General features: G+C 44.9%; 1 protein-coding gene across 2 annotated transcripts in view; it reads right to left on the bottom strand.

Annotated features, from left to right (window-relative positions):
• Window positions 1-23,474, bottom strand: part of NSD2 (nuclear receptor binding SET domain protein 2) — a 51,641-nt gene that overhangs the window by 5,613 nt on the left and 22,554 nt on the right. For both annotated transcript variants that reach the window (XM_081326882.1, XM_081326881.1), the window contains 13 exons: window positions 22,198-22,316; window positions 19,867-19,942; window positions 18,855-18,970; window positions 14,587-14,718; window positions 11,939-12,062; window positions 11,367-11,567; window positions 9,855-10,034; window positions 9,112-9,268; window positions 8,675-8,880; window positions 5,019-5,122; window positions 3,654-3,923; window positions 2,887-3,003; window positions 1,621-1,762 (listed from right to left, as the gene is read on the bottom strand). In XM_081326882.1, coding sequence (XP_081183008.1) covers window positions 1,621-1,762; window positions 2,887-3,003; window positions 3,654-3,923; window positions 5,019-5,122; window positions 8,675-8,880; window positions 9,112-9,268; window positions 9,855-10,034; window positions 11,367-11,567; window positions 11,939-12,062; window positions 14,587-14,718; window positions 18,855-18,970; window positions 19,867-19,942; window positions 22,198-22,316 — 1,944 coding nt within the window. The remainder of the gene's footprint in view (window positions 1-1,620; window positions 1,763-2,886; window positions 3,004-3,653; window positions 3,924-5,018; window positions 5,123-8,674; window positions 8,881-9,111; window positions 9,269-9,854; window positions 10,035-11,366; window positions 11,568-11,938; window positions 12,063-14,586; window positions 14,719-18,854; window positions 18,971-19,866; window positions 19,943-22,197; window positions 22,317-23,474) is intronic.

The raw sequence follows: 23,474 nt of genomic DNA, 5'->3' as shown, positions 1-23,474 counted from the left end.
AGCATTGAGGGAAACTGAACTATTATGAAGGTCATCCAAACCTATTTGGATTTGCAACAGTTGGGCAACCCAAAGGTGCTTTCTCAAAAGGCAAAAGGTTTTGAAAAAGAACCTTTGGGGACCACCATGACACGGATGACTGCAAATCTCCATAGACAATAGCGGGACGAGCATCCTCAGCAGAGAGAAAGAGCTTCTCCATCTACACCAGGGGTCTTCAAACTTGGCCCTTTTATGACTTGTGGACTTCAACTCCCAGAATTCCTCAGGCAGCGTTCCCTGACTTTTAAGACTTCTAGTCATCCCTGGAAGTTTGGACCATAGAGGGAAATTGTTGCCAACCGACAAGATTAGCTTGGAGTTGGAAACGCAAACAAAGACCAGGTACTTATTATCATATCTGGTGGACATACCCTAAAGCAAAAAGATTTTGGGTTAAAACCCATTTACGGTTGGGGAAAATGACTAAAAAACAAATAAGACTTTAAACCAGAATTATTTTTGTTAGGAATAACAGGAGCTAATTATGAGAAAGATTGCAGATAACTAGTACTACACATATTAACGGCAGCAAGAATTGTATTTACCCAACATTGGAAAAATGAAAACTTATCAACTGAAGAAGTAGTAATTAAGAAAATTCTAGAGTGTGCAGAAATGGATAGATTGACTTTAAAGATTAAACAGAAAGAAGACTCGGTGTACTTTAGAACATGGGGAAATTTCTATCAATGGCTAGAAAAAACAAGCCAGAAAGGAACGTGATATGTAATTTTGAATATGTATTAGCAAGAAGGCTACTGAATGCTTAATTAACATATTGTTTATGATAATTAACTATATTATTGTTAAAAAAGGGACGCGGTGGCTCAGAGGGTTAGGACGCTGAGCTTGTCGATCAGAAGGTCGGCAGTTTGGCGGGTCGAATCCCGAGTGCCGCGTAGCAGAGTGAGCGCCTGTTACTCGTCCCAGCTTCTGCCCACCTAGGAGTTCGAAAGCACGTAAAAAATGCAAGTAGAAAAATAGGGACCACTCTGGTGGGAAGGTAACAGCGTTCCGTGCGCCTTTGGCGTCTAGTCATGCCGGCCACATGACCACGGAGACATCCTCGGACGAGCGCTGGCTCTTCGGCTTTGAAACGGAGATGAGCACCGGCCCCTAGAGTCGGAAACGACTAGCACACATGTGCGGGGGAACCTTTACCTTTTATTGTTAAATACCCAGACATTATGCTGTTTGCTAAATATTGAAAATGTTATTTGGAAAAACCCCAACCAATCCTAACCCTAACCAACTCCACCTTATCCCTAACTCTATAGTCTCCCTTTAATTCTTTGTCAGCAATCCAAATATTTATATTTATCCAAATATTTTTTATATATAAATAAATAAAAGATTAGCTTGGAAACAGCCCACCAGTTTTTTGCAGCTTTGTCAAACAAAATATTTTTTTTATCTTGTCTGTGTTTGTTCTGCTGCATTAAGAGGGCAGGTTAAGCGCACGCTTGAAGCTTGAAGGATGTTTCAGCTACATCAATGGAAGAATCTTTCTGAACAGGTTTTTAAGGCTCGATTTCTTTTTAAGAAAAAAACCTTGCACAGTAGGAGAGCAGCTCGTACCTGCGGGAATGTCACACACTGCAAACAAGCCCACTCGGGTGTCGCCGTGCACCGTCCACTTCAGGGTCTCGCAGTTCGGCTGGCAGCTGTGATTCATAAAACGAGAATAGTTCCCTTTTGGCCCGGCGTCAATTATGCGGTCCTGGAAATCAAAGGAATCAGGCAAAAATCTGATTCAGGGCAGTCCCATTTCATCGGGAACGGAGCCCTAGCCCCTCCCCCCCCCAGCTGGCATTTAGTTCTTCCTTGACGAACTGAAATCCGTAATCTGTGTAAATTTTATCACACTTAAAGAAAGTCCTTTCAAGAGAAACCTAGAATTTCAGAGCTTGACAGTCTGGATTTGATTAATTTTGCCTTACATGTCACATCACCTAGCTAAATTAAGATACCTGGAAAACATAGAAAATTGTAAAAGAAATATAATTATTCCTTAGTTTGGCTTCTTTCTCTGCTTGTCTTGAGATGATTAGACAGAGAAGATGTATTGGATTTTCAATGGACAATGCATAGAAATGGGGTTTGTTCTGTTTTTTAAAAACAAACCTTGATAGCCCTTTCCTAAAAAGCAGGGAGGATACAGATGCTGCCATGAAGTATTTCCTGGGAGCACAAAAGGGTAAGCAAACAAGCAAAACTCTTTGTGTAGAGCAGGGGTCTTCAAAGGCCTGGCTGAGGAATTCTGGGAGTTGAAGTCCACAAGTCATCAAAGGGCCACGTTTGAAGAGCCCTGGTGTGGAGGTTGATTCTCCTCAGTTCCCAGACCATTCAGAAATTATTTTATCCTAGTTCCAAAGTAGATGAAGAAGCTGAAGCTTCAGCTTTGTTGGACAAAAGCATTTGTAGATGAAACATATAGGACTGTCATATAATGCAAGCTTCTCTTCCTCAATTCAGCTTTTATAATTGAATATGACTATATACAGTTTGGAGCGTGATCCAATCCCCCCCTCATAAAAATGAATGCCGTTACACATAAGGTTTTCCCCAAAATACGTGGATATAGGATTGCAGTTTTAATCCTAACTCAAAATGGGGTGTCAAGGAAATATCAGCACTTCCTGTTGCCCAAATTTCTACAGAGATATTTTTGAACTCCTTGAGCCAAACAAAGCAGTGCTGATCAGCAGCCTTGCTGATGCTGTTTCTGTGGCAGGGAACGGAGAGTCTGGCTATGGCTGAATAAAAAGCAAGTTTATAAATACCGTATTTATAGGTACCAGGGTTAAGATTGAGGTCAAGCTAAGCCATATGAAAGTACCCTACCTTATCAATGGTGAGCATGTAAAAGTGCGTGATGTCATTCTCGTGAGCATATTTGATTCTCGCCATGCATTCCCCTTCGTCAATCACTTCGCCTACATATTCGTTCACAAACTCGCCCTGAGGGGGGGGAAAGCGCAGCTGCTCAGCCAACCAAGAGAAAAAAACGGGGGGGGGGGGGGAAGGAGGAGAGGGGGGGGCCTTCGCACAACCTTCAGCCCTGGGTGTAAGAATCAAGTCTGGCCCCCAAGGCTGCCGGCCTCTGCTCAATTTCCCTTTTCCTTGGGCTGATTATGATGAAGGTAAGCCCAACATCTCTGTGGCTCACTGAAACATTTCTTAAGTCGGTTTTGCCCCACTTTATGACCTTTTTTGTCCATGGTTGTTAAGTGAATCAGTTAAGTTGATAACCAAGTGGTTAGGCAAATCTGTCTTCCCCCTCGGACTCTGCTGGTCAGAAGGGGATCATCACGTGACTCCGGGATGCTCCGCAACCGTCATAACTCTGAGTCAGTTATGAAGCGTCTCAGTTTTGATCACGTGACCCACGGGGGAGGCTGCAACGGTCACGAACTGTGAGAAACAGCCATAAGTCACTTTTTACAGTGCCGTTGTAACGTCAAATGGTCACTAAACGAACTGCAGTAAAAATCGAGGACTTTTGAATTGGGGGGTGGGGGGGGGAAGAAAGATGGGATGCAAACCAAGGGGAGAGACCAGCACACCGAAAGGCCCCTTGGGAGCCCCCCCCGCCCGGTCAGCAGCCCCACCTTCTTAATGTCCCTCTTGGCGACCAGGCCCCATCCCTTGCCCTCCGTCCGAATGATCTTGGTCTCCGGGTACTGGCGCTTGGTGAAGCACTGGTTCTGGCAGCGCCCTCCGGCCGGGCAGACCTGCGAGTGGCACTCGTACATCAGCATCCGGTTCAGGCACTCGGAGTCCAGGCCGCAGGGGTTCTCGTCCGAAGGCTTGCAGTTGCACTTGGGGATCTCCGAGATGTCCGCCGTGTAGATCTGGACCTTCCCGAAGGGCTTGTTGACCTGCACACGAAAGAGCCAGAGCAGGCGCTGACTGGGCTCCCCACCACCACCCAAAAAAGGCCCACAAGGTCCTGACCCAAACTCGCCCTTCACGCTCGTGTGGGTTTTGCGCATCCCTTGCGCTCTAACACACACACACCGGCTTTCATGGGACCTCGAAGGCATTCGCGGCTCCTGTTGCTCAGAGGCGCCGAGGGTTTCCTTCTTGGGCAGGCCGCCATGGTTCCGCCAGCCTCGCCTGCTTCCACTTCCCCAGCACCCCCCACGGGCCTCTCTCCAGCCAACAGGAGGGCAAAACCCTAACCCAGCCAGCCTCCTCCTTCGAGGGGAAAGAGAACGACTAACTGGGTTAGGTTCGTCTGAGGGGCAAAAGAAGCCAGGAGACCCCTAGATATTCTGGGTAGTGGTGGGAGAGAAGACAGGCCAGGCCCCGGCTTTAGCCTTCTTTGCTGTACGGAAGGGTGAGTTTGAGAACTAAAGAAAGCATACCTCTTTTCCGAGTGTTTTTTGTAATTACACATATACAGAAATGCATACAAATATTACCAATTCCGCCTAACAAAACACACAACCCAGAGGATTCATCGAATGCTTTTTGGATGTGAAGATGACTAATCCCTACTTTATGGATCAACATTCTGAAAACAAAAAACACTATTCTGCCACAAATATTTCCCTTTAAGTAACTGGTAAAGAGTTAATTATTTTAAATTATAGTTGCTCAGTTCTGTTTCTCACACCTCTATACTGTAAATCCAAACACCTGGTTATTATCGTTCAGCTTGTTAAGTAGAACTAAGATCCCTTGGAAATATCCCTTCTCCAGCAAATTCTTATTTAATAAATTAAGATACATGAATTGACTAGAACAAAAAGACAATTAAAGCCTTTCATCTCTCAAGAAATACACTCCTTTACTCTGACGATTGATACAACACAGTACCCCATTTAGGCTAAAACTGACCTACAAAAACTCAAAAGTTTTCACCCCCATCTACCCTCTTCTCCTTCACCCCAGGCCATCCTGGGCCCATCCCTGGACTGATTAATTTGGGGGTAAGAGAGGGACCAGACCCGTCCTTCAAAGCATCTCACCTTGATATGTTTGTAAGGGGGAGGTTTGCGTTCATTTTCTTGAGTTTCTTTGGCTTCCCGCTGAAATTTTATCTCTCGGAAGCGTGTTTCCGCATCTTGCAAAGCTTTAAAAAAAGAGTTGGTAAAATTACAACTACACATATTCCCTATAAGAATTAGGCCTCAACTTCATTAACTGCTTTGATCTGCATATCTACTGTGTTTCCCCGAAAAGTAAGGCCTACACCAACAATAAGACCTAGCTTGATTTTGGGGAGGTGGGCCTAATATAAGCCCTATCCCAAAAATAAGCCCTAGTTTTGGGGCAAGGCACACACCTAAAAATCAAGCTAGGGCCCACCCACCCCGCACCTGCCCTGCACCCGCTCACCTGGCAGCCAGGCCTCTCCTCACTGGCCCATTTCTTCTTCTGCAGCCAGACCTGCATTTCTCTGCAAACCTCTGCAGCCGAGCACCAAGTGATGGATTGAATACATAGCTCGGTACTTGGCTGCTTGGGCCTTTCAGGAAGGCCTGATTGTAAAATGCAGGCCCAAATGCAGCTGCAGAACTTTGGCCCCAGAAGAAGTGGACTGGCTGGGTGGGACTGTTGGTGCCAGAGGTGAGGAAAGGTTTAACCTGAAAATAAGAACTGATGCCTCTTTTGGAGTCAAAAAAGAAAAAAAAAATGAAAAAAAGACCCGGTCTTATTTTCAGGGAAACACGGTATTATATCAATATGTTACAGCATCTCAGGTTCTTGGGAAGAATGCGATGCCTATGAAGGCCAACCCCAGTTAAGGGACTGGCAGCTGTGATTTCACACAACTGTGTACGAGTAGTCCTTGACGTACGACTGCAATGGAGTGGCTGGTCTTGATTTCGCAACATTTTTTGCGACGGTCACCCATTTAATCACCAGTGATTTTTTTTTTATTAAAAAGTTTTATCATACATTTTATCTTTAACAAACCCCCCTACCCCTCCCCTATCCCTCCCTCCTTACCCCTCCCCCCCTCCCCCCCCCGACTTCCCAGAGCTAAGTACAAGGTATAAAAAACAGAAAAAAAAGAATCATAAACAACCACATGCTAACAACCGTAAACTCTAAAATCTATCACTCTCTAGCTCATATAGAATAACTACAAACACTATTAATATAAAATCTTCATTTCAAAAAAAAAAAAAAAAAGATTTAGGCAATCTAGCATGACTTGGGACGCGCTTAAAAGCTCCAGCCTTGTCCATCTGTACATCCAAAACACCATTCCAATCCCCCATAAAAATAACAGATTTATAATCCAACTGGGTAAGCTTTGTATAAAGTAAACTAAAAAAGTCAGCTTGTTGTTGATTAGGAGCATATAATCCAACTAAAAGCGTCTTTTTGCCTTCTAGCAGCAGCTCTATCATAACGTATCTTCCATGCTTATCTGCTTCAATTAAGTCTGCTGTTAAAGCACTTTTAACATAAACAACCACTCCATTTTCCTTATTCATTGCAGAAGCAACAAATCGCGTACCCAACCTTGAGTTCAGTAAATACTTTTGATCCACAACCCTAATATACGTTTCTTGCAAACATATAACATCTATCTTGAATTGTTTTAAATATTGAAAAACTTTCTTCCTCTTCTGTGGTGAATTTAGTCCATTAACGTTCCAAGTTAAAAATTTAGTTGTCATGCATATCATCCCAAAGCTCTTAAAGCGCTGCTCTGATAGGACTATCTTTTTTAGGCCGTGCTCCTCCCACTGCTTGGCTATAAGTACGTTGTGAAAGTTCCATAGGCATCTGCTGATCTTGTTCTTTTATTTTTTATTTTTTAATCGTTTTAAAGCAGCACGCGTCACCCTCTGCTCTCTAAGATCATCCAAAGAAGTTGTAGCTTGATCTCCTCCAGCACCGTTCTCCTCTGTCTGTCCATCTTCAACCTCTTGATGTTCTCCTTCTCCAGATCTCTTTGCAGCTTCCAAAAGTAATAATGGGGTTGCTTTTAAAACGTTATTATAAAAATCACGCGCCTGCATCACAGTAACCAAACGGTACCTTTTACCTTCATGCATCACCATCAACCCAACTGGGATCTCCCATCTGAACCTTATATCTCGTTGTTTGAGCTCTTGCACAAGAAATGTAAAATCCTTCCTTCTCCTTAAAATCTTTGGAGGAATTTCTTTTAGAACCAAAACTTCTTGATCAGCAATCACAACTTTAGAATCATAGGCAGCTTGTATAACTTCATCTCTAATTTCCCTCTTTACAAAATAAACCACCACATCTCTAGGCAGCTTTCTCTGTCTAGCAATCCATGAATTCACACGAAACACTTTATCCATGCCTCCCTTTATTTCAGATGCTGGCTGATTCAATACCACTTCCAGAGCCTCAGAAATCAGCTGCTTTAGATCTTCCTTAAGGCTCTTTTAAGCCTCTGATTCTAACAGCAAACTGCATCTGGTAATATTGAGCAAGACTCAATTCTCTGTCCATTTTGTCTCTTAAATCTTCATTCTCCAATACTTTTGCTTCTAATATGGCATTCTTTTGAGTCAAATCTTCCACTTTTTCATCCAGGTCTTCCACACATTCAGCCACTTTATACACTGAAGACAAAATGTCTGCCTTCATCACACTGAACTTCTGTTCCATCCTCTCTTCCATTCTCTCCTCCAATTTCTCCAATTTCTCCTCCATCCGTGCAAATTTATCACCCATTGATTCCAGAATTACCTGAGCATGTTTTTCAAGAGCATCTTGTAGATCCTTCGGTGTCAATACATCAGGAGGATGCAACGCCTGCAATGATGATTGTTGCGTCGGAGAAGTTCCAGCACTCCGAAGAGTTTTTGAGGGAGGTTTAGCCGCCATCTTTTACTTCCACTTGTGACGCACTTTCACTTTAAGTTTAAAAAAGTCCATCAAGCTCGAGAGTAAAATATAATAATCCTCTTCATCCTTTCCTCTGCCTGCTCCTTTTATTCCATAGTCCTTCCTTCAGGCAGGGGTGGTCGCAAACGCCTGGCTCTGCTCCAAAAAATCCGGAGCAGAGACGCTGGCCAGCTGGGAGCGACCCAGGCTACGGGGGAGTTCGATCCTTCAGCCGCCCAAGCAACAAGCTCAGGCGGCCCCGGAGAACTCAACCCCTACCTGGGGCCTCACCCCCTCCTCTTCTCCCGAGGAGGGGGCTTCAAATTCACCCGAACAGCTGATCGGCGCTGTTTCGGGTGAAAATTACTCAGCTGAGCCGCGGGCAGCCCGGGAAGGCTGTCTCCGGCGCCGCGCAGCCACCGGAACCTTGATTGATTAAGTGAGCGAATGGTTTGCTGGGGGCAGGTTGAGAAGCGCCTGAAGTTTGGTCATGTGACACTGGAGGGGAGGGACCTTTGGACCTTCAAAATCAATAGGGTCTGTGGTAACTTCCAATGTTTGCCAAACAACTTGTCACGGGTTGAGAACTCTCCGTATACAATAATTATAGTATAGTTACCAACCTCATTGACCCTGCTTAGCTTTTCTGAAATCAAGGTTGGCTAGGCGCTATCACCAGGCGCAACCAAGTAAAATACTGAAATCCAAACTCGTGGATGAACTGCACTAGATTCCGATTCTACGCAACAGAAACTGATTGCATAGCAAGAGTGCCTTTGAGTTGAAATATGGTGAAATATTTTACCGTTTTTGAAGACTTTCCCGATCCCTTTAATGGCCTGGTATCGACTTCCCCGGTCTCCTTCCATATAGGGAAACACACGGGCCTGATGGGTCCAGTAGTAATCTTTAGAGCCAAAGAAAAACACAGGGAATTCTCCAATCTCGTGCTTCATTTTCTGGATATTTGGGGGGACGTTTTTGGGATGGCAGACTTCGGCTGGCCACCACCTACCACAAAAACAACCCAACGAAAGGAAGAAATTGAGGCCACTGTTATCTCAGAAACAAATGAACATCAGTCTCATGCAGAACAGATTCTGTTAATGCATAGAACTCTCCATCAAAGATCTTTCTGCCTACAAATTCCCCCTTTTCTGAGCTCCAAGGAAGAGTGAGACACAATCATAGACCCACAATGATTTTTTTTAAAATATTTAAGGTACGTTTATAAATCCAAACCTGTAATTTCCCAGTTTGACCCAAATAATATCTTGAAAATGGATTTTCTTCCCTGCTTTGCAGTCATTGCAATACCAGCTTCCGTCTGGCATTTCAATGTTCAGGCAGTCGGGATGAAACGCAGCAGGACAAGACTCACAACATAACAAGCTTCCCCCTGTAAGAAAAGGCACAAAACAATCCTCAATGACAGGGGGGAAAAAGGCTTTATTTTGGGCATAAAAATGCTAATGTTTTTCTCTGTAAAGATTAAAGCTCAAGTCCATGCAAGCAAAAAGGAATTATACAAAGATTACCGTGTTTGCTAGGCTCTATTTTGAGAACCACAGCAGAACGAATTCCTAGTAAACTAAGAGATGTGCCTACTATCAACACCTCCCTTTGTGACCAAGAAAAGCTGGAAGCACAACATTTGAACTGTGTTAGTTGGACAAGCAGCCTACAAATGCTATCCGAAGACAGAAAGCTTTAAAATGTGGGTGATATTCCCCACGTCAAGTTCATCCATGGATGATGGCTTGCCTACTCTTTCAGCACACATTTTTAAATCTAGGCTACTAGATTTAAACATGGATTTGAAGCTAGACTTAACTCACACACCAAGACTGAAGGTCTTCACGAAATAAAGGGGCTTTAAACTTAATAAAAAGCCTGACCAGCCACAACAAAATCCCCTCACCCACCGTGAAGACCCCTTCACGGCACTGAAGAACCGTTTGAATAAAATTAAGTCAGTTGTTTACCTTTTGAGCACACAAAACACCAGCTGACGTTCACGTGAGCATGGTGGCTTTTCCCCTTTGTGGCAGTAAAGTGGTTGGTACATACAACGCTGCTGGAGGAAAGCATGGCACAACCGGCAGCCACACAATTGTCGCCCACATGGTAAGCCACCGGACAGCGAACACACCGTATCATTTTGCCTGTCAATATATTGACAAAAATGCTTTAGGAACTTAAAAAGGAGCACAGCGCACCAAAATCCATAACTAGCTAGTGGATTATGGCAGCGTTTCTCAATCTTGACAACTTTGAGATGTGCAGACTATAACTCCCGGAATTCCCCAGCCAGATGTGGAGCTGAAGTCCGCTGTGCTGGCTGGGGAATTCTGGGAGTCGATGTCTGCACATCCCAGAGTTGAGAAACACTGGATTGTGGCCTAAGCTTTCGTGAACTACTCTCTAAAGTGCAGGCGAGCGTCATCTTCAGAGACGCGCAGGCACTTGGACACAAAAATGAGGCTGAATGTGGGGAATCACAAAGGGAGGCCCCAGAGGGGCGGGTGGGGAAAACATCTCTAAAATGGGCATTTAGACATGAGTCAAACCTTCCAAAGCAGAAACTAAGAAACCCCAATGCCCTCATTTGACCGGAAGACGCTCGCCTCAACATGATTTCCCCCCACTTCGGTGTCATAGCAGATAGGACTCTCCTGCTATGGACGGAAGAGCTTACCCAATTGTGTAAACCATTTGTGGTACCACGGACCCACAATGATGATATGACTAATCCACGTGAGCCTATCGCTAGACAGAAAAGAAGCCGGGGTGTCTATTTAAGCAGCAAAATCAGTCCCGACCTGAAAGCCCTTCACAAATGAACAGCTCGGCTCATAACAGGAGCGTCCCCAATTTCACCATGAAACTGGCGTCTCTTTGCCCAAGAATACCCGCCTTCGAACAAATAAAAGGCTATGGCTAGTCCTTGGCTTACAACACTTTGCTTAGTGGCCGTTCAAAGTTACAACGACACTGGGGGAAAAAGAGATTTGTGACCATTTTTCAGACTTACGACCATTATAGCTTTCCCCCAGTCACGCGATTTACATCCAGAGGCTTGAAAACTGGCTCACATTTATGACGGTCACGTGATCCCCTTTTGCGACCTTCCGACAAGCAAAGTCAAGCCAGATTCACTTAACAACCGTGTTACTAACTTAACAACTGCAGTGATTCACTTCACAGCTGTGGCAAGAAAGGTTGCAAATCGGGGCAAAACTCACTTAACAGCCGCCTGACTTAGCAACAGAAATTCTGCACTCAATTGTGGTCGTAAGTGGAGGACTGCCTGTGTTCGTGGCAGGTGGCCTCTCTGTGCTCTGGGACCTCCGGGGAGGAGCGCCAGGCGGCACCCGGAGAGCCAGAGGAAAGAAGAAGAAGAAGAAGAAGAAGAAGAAGAAGAAGAAGAAGAAGAAGAAGAAGAAGAAGAAGAAGAAGAAGAAGAAGAAGAAGAAGAAGAGGAGGAGAGCGAAGACCTTTGGAGACTTTCGGGTTGGAGGGGTTGGCAATGTGGCAACTCTCGCAGCTGTGCAGAGGGCAGCGAAAGCCCCGGTTCTCAAAAACGGTGAGGGGGGATTTCTTCACGCAGGCTTCGTGATAAAACTTTCCGCAGTGAGAGACGGCGCAGCGCTTGACTTCCGACTGCTTCTCCTTGCACACAAAACAGGCGTGGACCCCTGGTGAAAGCGCAAGACATCCTTTTAGTGTTGCTCAAGAACAGAACAGAGCCGAGTTCATATTTAGCCGGAGCCAACGGAGTGCGTGGAATTAAAAGTAGCTACCCTTTAAAAATAAATAAATAAATAAATAAATAAATAGATCATTTTTCGCAGGCATTTTTGCCCCCATAAGCATCTTCCTTTCAATATTAAATGTCTAATAACTTTGTAAATCTCTTTTAGAGAATAGTAAGGAAATTTGGAGAAAATGAAATGGTGGCTGTAATGCAAAATATTCACATTTCCAGTTGGAAACGTGGGGAGCGGAGTCCGGCAATGAGGGTCCAGAGCGGGCAGAGGCTGCCGTTCCCCCAGGAGACGAGACTTGCCTGAAGTGCATTCGCTGCACCTGAAGTGCCCCTTGGGCCGTCCGGAGAGGCCACTGCAGCTGGCGTGGAAAGCCCCCAGGCAACGTCCTTCACACAACAGCAGCTCCCCGGGCTTCTCACAGACCTTGAGAAGGGAAAAAAAACTTAGGGTCCCTCTCCTGTTCTCTTCCAGCCTACGACCGGCCCTGTTTGTGTGTCAGGGACAACCCCTTTTTCCTTTTTACAGTCAATAGGCTGGAAAAACCCAACCCAAATTTATTTACAGTTCAAACAAAAAAGCAACAGAATATTTCCTTTGATAAATGAATCAAAATATCAAACAAGAGTCAACAAACAAGAGTTAAACAGAAGTAGCAAGAACAGACCAGGATTCTCTTAGAATGTCTCCAAACAGTTGCCTTCAGCAACCAGCCCCGCCCACACCTTCCCCTCTTATTATCAGTCCCAAGGCTTCTCACTGCCTTCTCCTCCTCTCACTGAGTTGCCTCATTGATTTTCTCTGCTCTGCTCTGCTGGATTGCCTTCTGCTTCTAGCGTCTCTGAACAGATTCAGCTTTGACTCTTCTGAGTCCGACACCTCCTCCTCACACAGCTGAGCCTCATGAGGAACATGACTGGAGGGGCCAGGCTGAGAGTCCTGCAGTGCATCAGAGCCTCCCTCTGACACCGAAGGCTCTCCAAGCCCCTCCTCCTCCTCCTCAGATTCCTCAGACTCAGCTGCTGGGAGCACAGGCTGACACTGAATCACAACATCTCCCTTGAGGCTGCCGTGTTTTTTAAGGGCACGGGACTCCTTAAAAAAAAATCAGATCCACTGAGTAGAGGTCCACAGTCAGCTTCGTTCGAGTGTGTGCCAAGAGGAGCCTCCAGCAGCAGCCGCAGCCACAGTGCTGGCTTCAACAGGGAGTTTCCATGGAGGGTGAACATTCGTGGCTTCTTATGGTGGAGAAAAGAAGCATTTGCAGACTCCTTGAGCAAAGGGAACCCTCGACTTACAACTGATCATTTGGTACTGAAAAAAGTGACTTATGACCGTTTTTCAGTTACGACCTTTGCGGCATCCCCAGGGTCACGTGATCAAAATTCAGCAGCTTGGCTGCCGGTTCGTACTTAGGACCGTCGCTGTGTCCCAAGATGGTGTGATCACTTTTGGTGACCTTCTGATCGGCAAAGCCAATGGGGGAAGCCGGATTCATTTAACAACGGGGTTGCTAACTTATCCACTCAGGTGATTCACTTAACAACCGTGGCAAGAAAAGTCATAAAATGGGGCAAAACCCACTTAACAAATGTCTCACTTAGCAACATAAATTTTGGGCTCAATTGTGGTTGTAAGTCGAGGACTGCCTGTATCGGAGAATGGGGCGTTCTGAGCTACTTGCAGAAGTTGGACCTGACCTCCCGCATCCAGCTCCTTATCTCCGGACCAGTGGCCGCCACAGGCCCCACCCGAAGGAACGTCCCCTGGCTGGTGAGATCCTGGCCCCAGAGGTCAGCAGGGCCTGGTCAAAGGGAGGCCACCGGAGCTGAGAGCCCCGTGAGGCTGCAGCATCAGTCGGTAAACGATCTGCTTGCCAGGGCAGGAGGCGGCCACTGGCTGCCATCTTGGAACTGGATTACTACAGGAAGTTAAGCTTGAGGAGATGCAGCATCTGTGCAGCTGGGCTCCTTTCCAAGCCAATAAACAAACCCACCACACCCAAGTACTGTACTACAGGTAGAACCACGATGGGTTTTCAAGCGGCCAGGTGGTTTGCACGTGGGTTGCACTTTCCACATGTGACTGCGTGCCCAAAATACGAGCACTGCGTCGTGGCATTTTAAAGCTATCAGCCTAAAAAGGCAAAGTACGTGAGTTGGGAAAGCCAAGCCGTGATGGATGTGTTGTTGCCCGTGACTACCTTCTCCGGGCCGCTTGGGGGAAACTTCACGCTTTACTGGTCCTTCCCTCAGTTCTGTTCTACGAAGGTCAGGCAGTATTTGCAACAAGTACTTGCTTAAAGGCTCCCACTGTTTGCTTGGCCAATTTCTGTATAGGCTGAGCAGTGGGACATACAACCACTTCTCTTCTCCCCCACCCCCACCCCAAAAAAAAAGAAAAAGAAAAGAAAAAGAAAAAGACACATTCCAGGTGGGAGTGATTAATTCCAAGGTCAGAACATGTTTTTTTTTAAAATGCACATTCTGACAAATGCAATTGGACTTGGCATAGATCCTATGAGATTTGCAAATTGTCTGCAGCAGATAGGTTTTTGACCATTTAGTTTACCCTACAGACCTTGTTTGGTTCTGGTTTGCATTATGCAGTATTCATATTATCCTAATTAGCAAAGTCTGTAATACTAGAGTTTCTTTAGAACACGATTGTTTGGATACCGACAAAAGAACGTCGTCCCCCATTTTGATTATCACCTATAAATGGAATATTCATTCTGCCCCAAATGACACGTTTAAAGGGCCAAGTCAGGAGGAGGCCTGTTGAAAGTCAACCGAGGTGTACTGGAAGACGATTCCGGTGACGGGTTTCCCACGGATATTTCAACCTATTTGTTCATGTTAGGTTTTCAGATTTACACGATCTCTCCCTAAGCTGGCCGTCCCAAGAGTTTACCCGGAGGGCTCGCTTGACAAGCCCCTTCCTTCCTTACCTGGCAAACGTACTCCTTCCTGGCTGCAGCCCCCCGCTCAGACTTCTTGGACAGCTGAGAGGCCTCCCCGAGACCCTCGTCGGCACTCTCGTAGGCGGACTCGGACCTTTCGTCTCCCGGACCATCTGAAACCTGAAAACCACAGGAGGAGTTAAGAGCTTCCTGTATGCCGTGCATTCTGATTTAATGTTGCTTCTGTGGGGGGAAAAACCCTATGATTTATCAACCCCTTCAGCTCTCCAGGGGTTGCTGGACTACAGGTACCAGCATCCCCGGCCAGCTTGGAGCCCTTAGATTTCTTCTTCAGCAACACCCATGAAATCCTAGACCCCCAAACTGTTCCCCGCCAACTTTCACTTGTGACAGGCCTGATGCACATTCGGCGGCCGAATGAATTCTAACGTGGACTATTTCTGGAGAGGAGGCTGCTTGCCTGGGGGCCAGCAATGAGCCCCTCCGGGTGAATTTTGTACCTGGCCAGAAACTCTTAATGGATGGTGTTACAGCTGTGGCTTTGGCAGGAAGCCCCTCCCCTTGGGATTGCCTAATCACAGCTGTAAGCCTTCCTCAGTTTCCCAACAGATGCAGCCGCTCTGGAAGCCAACTACAGGTAGTCCTCGAACTACGACCACAATCAAACCCAAATTTTCTGTTATTGAGCTTTGCCCCATTTTACAACCTTTTTTGCCACAATTGTTAAGTGAACCACTGCAGTTGTTAAGCTAGTAACACAGTCGTTAAGTGAATCTGGCTTTCCCATGGACTTTGCTGGTCAGGAGGTCGCAAAAGGGGATCACGTGACACACACCCCCGGCACGCTGCGACCGTCATAAGTACAAATCAGTTGCCAAGTGCCTGAATTTTGATCACAGGACCGAGGGGATGCTGCAAAGGTCGTACCTGTGAAAAACGGTCATCAGTCACTTTTTTCAATGCTGCTGTAACTTTGAATGGTCACTAAACGAACTGTTGTTAAGTTGAGGACCACCTGTACTCCACAAACCAAGAATCCAAAGGTGTGCAAAAGGTGAGCATGCAGAGACGACCATTTGAAGAAAACAACAACAACAACACTACAGGTAAAGTACTCTTTGGTGTGTGATCTAGGTGCCTCCCACTTTCTTTGCTACTGGAGGTTAACAAATAAAAAGGCCGGTCGTTAATTTAGGAGAGGGTAACACAGCTCTGCCAAGAGACGTGTGTGTGTGTGTGTGTGTGGTAGTTTACATAGGTGCGTGAACATGTCACAGAAATGGCTATTGCACACCGCTATAGAAATGTAAAATGTTGAGATTTGACTTTAATGTCTGGTTTTACTGCAAGAGAGAGAGAGAGTCGGAAGTCAATGCTTTTTGTTTCTTCCTCCCCCCCTTTTTTCACACCTTTTTTTGTTTTTCTTTTCTCTACTGTTGTCCCCTACTATTGGCTTTTGCATTTTCACATTTTATGTTACAAATGAATACAACTAATAATAATAATAATAAAAAAAAGAACATGTTGCATGGACATCTGCTGGCTAAAACAAGTGCTGAGGTCAAGTCAAGGCATAAGACGGTGCTTGTTGTTAGTTGTGAAATCATGTCCGACCCATCGCGACCCCATGGACAACGTTCCTCCAGGCCTTCCTGTCCTCTACCATCTTCTGGAGTCCATTTAGGATCACGCCTCCTGCTTCAGTGACTCCATCCACCCACCTCCTTCTCTGTCGTCCCCTTCTTCTATTGCCCTCAATCTTTCCCAGCATTAGGCTCTTCTCCAGTGAGTCCTTCCTTCTCATTAGGTGGCCAAAGTATTTGAGTTTCAACTTCAGGATCTGGCCTTCCAAAGAGCAGTCAGGGTTGATCTCCTCTAGGACTGACCGGTTTGATCGCCTTGCAGTCCAAGGGACTCGCAGACAACTACAGCCTCTGCAGGTACATGTTATGCAGTGATTGTCCCTGTGCAACAGTGCAAGTCTTTTACTCAGAGGAGAAATGGAAATACGGCCATCATTTCACACAGGAAAAGCAGGACCATTGTCCAGCATGAGTTCCTTCTTGAAAAATATCTAGACACAGTGTTTTTGGTAGACCTTTTCTGATGGACCAGGCCAGTGGTTCTCAACCTTTTCTTCACCACGGACCCCCTTTAAATACCTTTTGTGGCCAGGGACCCTAAAGCCTTAACTCAAGATTTAAATCATAACATTTCCTCAAGCCTTCACAGACCGCTTGTGACGACATCACGGCTCCCAGGGGTCCATGGACCACAGGTTGAGAACCCCTGGAGTAGACCGCATCTACTGTGGAACTAAGAGAGCTGAGGTTTGCCTGGAGGATCTGCCACACTTGTGAAAGACACAGGCAGAGGCCCCTGGACAGGAAAAGGAGAGCTGTAAACCCGGGCAGTCCTGGTCTGATCACACGCACACAGCTGCCTGGGTTCATGGATGACATACGGAGGAAAGTCACGCAGCTGAGACAGCGGTGGCTCTCTGCTGATGAGCTTAGTTCCTTGTGGATGAACTTAGAATTCGGCCTCATGAAGTGAAGGATTGCTCAGTTTCAATCCCTTCCGTCTTCTCCTTTGAGGTGGACCATCGCACTGTAGCTCTTATGCCGAAATGGCCAGTTATTCTGCCGTCTCAAATCAATGCAGCGCAATGGAGGCTCTGACTGACAGAATCGAGGGGTTGGAAGATGGACGCGTGGCTGGTGGAGAAGGCCACACCACTTGTAGGACTACAATGTGGACATCTGAATCTGCTGGCTTGGATACCGTGGAAGTTAGTTGCAGTCTAATACAAGTTATATACTAAGAGAGCGGTTGTTGAGGGGATCCATGGGTTCCTATGGGCAGTTTTTACAATCAGGTGACAGAGCCAGTGGTCAGAATTTCGAATCTGGGTCCTCAGTAACTTTTTGGGTTTCCGTTGTAATTTCAAACGGTCACTAAGCAAGCTGAGGTATACCTCTACTCTACACTGGCCATCCATTTTTTACTGATCGCTGCGTTCTCTTGGGCAATGTGACAGAAGGATCTCGCAGCAGAAACTGCTTTATGCTATATGATAAATTGTCCCATTGCCCTAATCCATGTTTATTACCAGTGATCACGAAGATTCGTGCTAACCAGATTTTATGACCCTTTTGTGGTGGTCATTAAAATGAGTGCCACAGTTAAGTGAACCCATTGTTTACCATGGGGCGTTTTTTGATGATGATTGGAAGTAAACTCCAATTTCTAGCAAAAACGTAATAAATTGTGGTCTCGTAACTGCAGGATTCTGCAAATGGCCGTAAATAGGGGGCACGGGGGGGGGGGGGAGAGGCTGCCAAGCTCCCAAAATGTGGTCAGGGTGGAGGAAGGCGGCCATCCAGGTCGTAAACACCCTTTTCGGGCTTTGTTGTAACTTCAAATGGTTGCTAAGCGACCGTTGAGGACCACCTGTAGAAAGGCTTGCACTGTGTGTTGCAATTGTGTTGCTCTGAGCTTTGAGGTTGCCGTATACAAAAGGACCGCACCGTGTGAGCATGCACCTCAGGACTGCGTGGGGCTCTAAAGTCGAAGGACTCAAGAGGAAAATGTTCAGTTTAATGAGTAGCTGACGGGCGTGACCTGCACAACCACATCCGGCCCCAAAGCCCCAAATTTTCTCCTTCCTGTCCCAAGCCTTGCAGAGTCTGAATGGATTTTAAGGAGGAAAAAAATCCCAGTAACCAGAACAAGGCATTTTCCTCTCATTTATCCTGCTTGTGATCTGAGCCGAGCTGAACGTTGTTTCACCTTGGTTTAACTGTGCCAACGGGGCCCGATTAACTTCTGAATGTTTTATGTTTTTGGCAGAAGTGCTTCTTCCTAAGCATTTTAAGAAAAGCTTTGGTTGAAATATTTGGGATTAAGCAGCTTTTGGAGAGTCTGAGGTAGTCCCAGCCAGCACCACAAATGTAGACTTGGTATCTGAGATAGTTGGATGGTCTCCATTTCCTTGGCCTATTCCGTATTTAAAATCCTCGCAGTACCCGACTTTGATGTCTCGTAATACTACGTGGAACCAAAATTCAGAAAAGCTGGCATGAAGCACACAGTCACGTCCTCACCCAACCTTTCCTCTTTCTTCTGCAGAGATAGACTTACCACACTGTATCTACAGAGAAAGGTGAACTGAGGTTTTTATAACAACAAATGAATCCTGTTTCACAGTTTATTTCTTTCCACCGTTTAAAGAAACCAAATTTAAGTTGCTTGCATATTTTTTATCTGCCTCCCATTGTTCATTTGTATTTTACCTCATTCTCAGTTAAGGACGCTGAAGGAGATGAGCTTTTGCTATAAGGGAGATGTGAAGATTCTGGTCCCGGGGCCCGATTCCGTTTCTTCAGCGGCTTATATGCATCTGAGAGACCTGCCGTTGTGGTAAAATAATTCTGGTTTACAAAGTGAACTCAAGAGTCCCCAGGGTCTCTCCTTGAAGTCAACATCGCCTGACTGATGTATCAAGAATTCAGAATATTCTTTTGAGATCCCCACGGCATGGAATTAGAAATACAAGAAGAGTGAAGATACAATGCACGTAGCATGTTTGCAATCTAGCGTTCCATTGGTATCCCCATCTTTTTCTAAAGATGTGACCTGGATGGATTTGGTCAATAATTTATTACTGATGTTTCTATAGAAGATTTGCAAATCAATTTTACAAGGTCAGAGCTTTTTAAATACTCATGGGGACTAATACTACTTACATTAAACCAGACTACATTTAATTGCCTAGCTTCCTCAGTGAGGCTTAAAAAACACAGCTGGAAATAAGGCCAGTAGCACTGGGTGGATATCTGTCTTGTCTGTCATCAATCTAATCTATCCATCTGTCTCTATCTCTAACCGTCTGTCTCTGCTTATGCCTATCTATATGTATCCATCTGTCTATGTTTGTCTGTCTGTCTCCATATGTCTATTTGTCTCTATCATCAATCAATCAACCAACCAACCAACCAACCAACCAACCAATCTCTGTCTGTCTGTCCATCTAGTTACAGAACAGAATTCCACTTACCAATTCTAAGAATCCCACCGGGCTTTCCCATCCCTTCCTGACTGGTTTGTGAGTTAGTGGGGGAGGGGTAACAATTAGGACCCCCACCTTCAACAAATAAAAGGCGTGTGTCCCGCTTCTCAAGCTTACAGCAGCATTCAAACAGGGCCACCGTTTATTTTTCCACATTTCAGCATCCACTTTAAACCACGGAACACAGAACCTGGTTCATGTTAGAAGACGCATCAAGCTTGTTCGGACTACATTACCTGACGGCTTCTTTTGTGAGGTTTCTGTGACTTTAGCCAAGTTTGTTTTTGCTGTTTTGTCATTGCTCCTCTCCCTCTGTTATTAAAAAAAAAAGGGGGGGGGGAGGAAGAGAGAAAATGAAATAACAAAAATAAGAGCCTTCCTAATTTAGATAAATACAGGAAGAAAATAATCACCTCATTGAAACAGACTCTAAATAAAAATACATCTATTAAAGCAGTCATTTAATTTTAAAACAACGTGTCTAAAGTTAGCACTTTTAAGACTTCTGTGATAGGACTAATTAGAGCGTCCATTTAAAACTCCCACTGGGGAACCATCTTTTGCTGAACACGTGGTTTAGTTACCTGACCGGGTGTAAGTTTGGAAAAAAAATAGGTTACTAAGCAAAGATTAGTTTTACTTGAAGGTTAAAAACAAATTTAATAGCAGCACCTCCAATAGAAAAGGACTTATGACTACAGGTAGCGGTTGACTGACAAGTGGTTGATCACTCAGAGTTAGGACATTCTTTACATCATTTCCGGCTGTCAAAATGTCACGCCTCACCCTAACAGCTGCACAGCTGCATCTTGGATGCTTGGCAAACAGGCTCATATTTACGACTAGTTGCGGCATCCTGCGGTCACGAGACGGTGGCTTGTCGGTTGTAAAATTGGGTCTGGCCACACGGGTGCCTCGACTTACAACTTAAACTTTGTTCCCAAAAGCAGTCGCAGGTCTGCCTGGCCAAGGGTAGCGTTGCTATCCAAGTTTCCTATGAGGTGGCTGGGAAGTTACGCGCAAAGGGCGTTGGTTTCTTCTTTTTTTTAAACTCCATCCGTTCATAGATACCTGTGGGCAGGCAGCTTACCTGTAAAAGCAGTTCATCAAGTCATCCCCTGTGCAGAAGCAACCAGATCTGTGACTTTTGGCAGAAAGGAGCCAACCCAGGGCTCATTCCTGTTGCTCCGTTCAAGGACGTAAGGGAAGGTCTCCCGGACAACGTGGGTTAGTTGGTGCGACTACTCAACAGCGGCAACCGCAAGACCACGGGGTTAAGACACCCTGCTTGGCATGTGCCGATATCTCCGAGCGATGAAAAAGGCAGGAGCGACCCCGTGTCCCAGCGAGCACAAGCGTCCCCCCGCCTCAGTTCCAGAGTGTTGCCTGGACAGGTGGGCCTTTCCGCTCCCTCCCCGCGGATTAAGACGAGGGAACATGAATGGAAGCTGCAATCTACTCGGGAATTTGTTAGTTCAGGGCCAATAAAGTATGCTGCACGCAACTATTTTACAGTAGCTGAAGTAACATATCAGCTTTAGGACCTAATGTCCATGTTTCTTTTAACAACAGTCGACATGCCTTACTGGTGAAGGTATTAAAAAAAAGAAGAAGGAAAAACACAATATTTCTAAGTGCTAATAACGTTGCTTGTGAGTTCACAAAATAGGCATTCAAAAAATGAGGATAACTACTCAGGGAGTCTTTACCACAGCCGAGTCCAAAATTTCTGTTGTTGTTAAGTTTTGCCCCATTTTACGGTCTTTCTTGCCACAGTTGTTATGTGAATGACTGGAGTTGTTAAGTTAGTAACCTGGTTGTTAAGTGGATCCGCCTTCTCTATTGACTTTGCTTGTCAGGTCACAAAAGGGGACCACATGACCCCAGGAGGCTGCCCCCGTCATAAATATGAGCCAGTTGCGAAGGGTCCGAATTTTGAACATGTGACCGTGGGGATGTCCTTTTTCACAAAGTGTGAAAAATGGTGCTAAGTCACATTTTTCGTTGCCGTTGTAACTTCAAATGCTCACTAAATGAATGGTGGTAAGTCAAGGGTTACCTGCACAAATATCATAACTCCACTGGATCTTGTAACATTTCTGGATACATGAACTGTTGCTTCCGCACCTGTTAATCAATTTGTTTGACCCTAAATATGTGAAGTGTTGGATGCAAATAAACAACTAGTTCAAGATGAAAAAAAAAGGTGAGACTGGCCATCTGAAAAGTACAGATGAAAGGGCGTTTTATCCCCCTTTCCAGATGAACCCCCCCCCAAAGACGCAGCTGACTTCCTTTCTCAGCTGTTCGCTTGTACCTCTACTATCATGGCGGAAAGATTCAGCAAACAGACCCACAAATATAAAATATGAAATCAAAGCTTTTATGGGCATTGCCTATTTCGATGTTTTGAAATGAGCTCTCTGGTTAACCACTTGTCGATCCATCCATTGATCACCCCGTCCATTAAATCACCTGCTCCAGTGAAGCAGAATGTTATTTTGATAAAACAAAGTCGAATAACAATCCCCTCGGTTGCCATTAGAGTGTAAGCCAAGAACAGTTACCTCCTGATAGTTCTTCTTATCCATTCTCAGCTTTTTTCTAGATGCTTCTTGAACTTCGAAATCTTCCGTGGGTTTCCTTGTCCTCTTTACAGGTTTCCTTTTATTTCCATATAAGTTACCTTGGAGTAGGGATGGGGAAACTTAAAGCTCATGCAGAAATTATCTCGATCCAAAGCAGTTATGTTACTGTTCTAATACAGCTTGCTAATGTTTATTAACCTTAAACATCTTGTGACTCCCAACTTCTCTTATTAAAACTAGCTTTGCACTACACACCCATGAGAGCTGATCTTATATACGAAAACATCCTACGCCTATCTGTACATTTAATTTTAATTTCTCCTTTCAATTTATAATGGATCTACAACCGGAAGTTTTTTCTTCTGAAGTAACTTCTTTTAAAAGCGCACTAGTGTTATATAAAGCAATTATCCCATTTTCTGAAATTATGTTATAGACCATCACCTTAAGGCTTGGAAAATATAAAGCAATTACATGTATTAAAGTGAATTTGTTTCATATAAAGACCAAGGGTAGGTGGGGGGGGAGGAATATTTTAGACAAAGACAGTGGGGGAAAAAGGTTTTTAAGTACCTCGCATATTTATACCTGAAACCAGTGGGTCTGAATTAAACCCATTTGAAATAATAAAGTTCAATGTTAAAAACTTTAAGAGAGAAGATCACAACTAGTTTATACAACTTATTTCACCAATTCTCCTTTGTATGTAAAGGTTCTATTTCCTATCCCCAAAATCCCCTATTGGATCATAACAAAACTTTCTAATTATTGTTCATTATTCCCCAAGTATACTTTTTAGCCTAGGACCAAATTGCTATTACTTAATTTGGAGCTACAAAACTTCATTCAAATGTTTTGGGGGAAAAAATCAATATTCTTTTGCTGGTAATTAAATTTTCAAGCCTCAAAACACATCTTACTATCCTACAACATGTTTCTTTTAAAAACGTGTGGATAACTGTTCGTTTCCACACGCCAAGGGTGAAGTTTAAGTTTATTGGGAAAAGCTGTGGCCTAGGCCAAGATTTTGACATAACTATATCGACGTGCAAAAACGGTCTTTCACAGATCCCTAAATATGCCCAGGTCTGAAAGTCATCTTACAGAGGTGTAACAAACTGAGGAAGCAAGATTCATTTTAATTGGATCGTAAGAAGAAACCTCCATAAAGCTGGACAGAATTTTGTACTACAGCACTCAAATATTTAATTCAAGATCCATAAAAACGCTAAAACTGAAGGAGCACAACATTTTGA

The sequence above is a fragment of the Vipera berus genome (assembly GCF_964194415.1).
Source record: "Vipera berus genome assembly, chromosome: 4".
Classification (NCBI taxonomy): Eukaryota; Metazoa; Chordata; class Lepidosauria; order Squamata; family Viperidae; genus Vipera; species Vipera berus.
The sequence above is the reverse complement of the archived record's forward strand: the minus strand, read 5'-3'. Positions and strand labels throughout refer to the sequence as shown.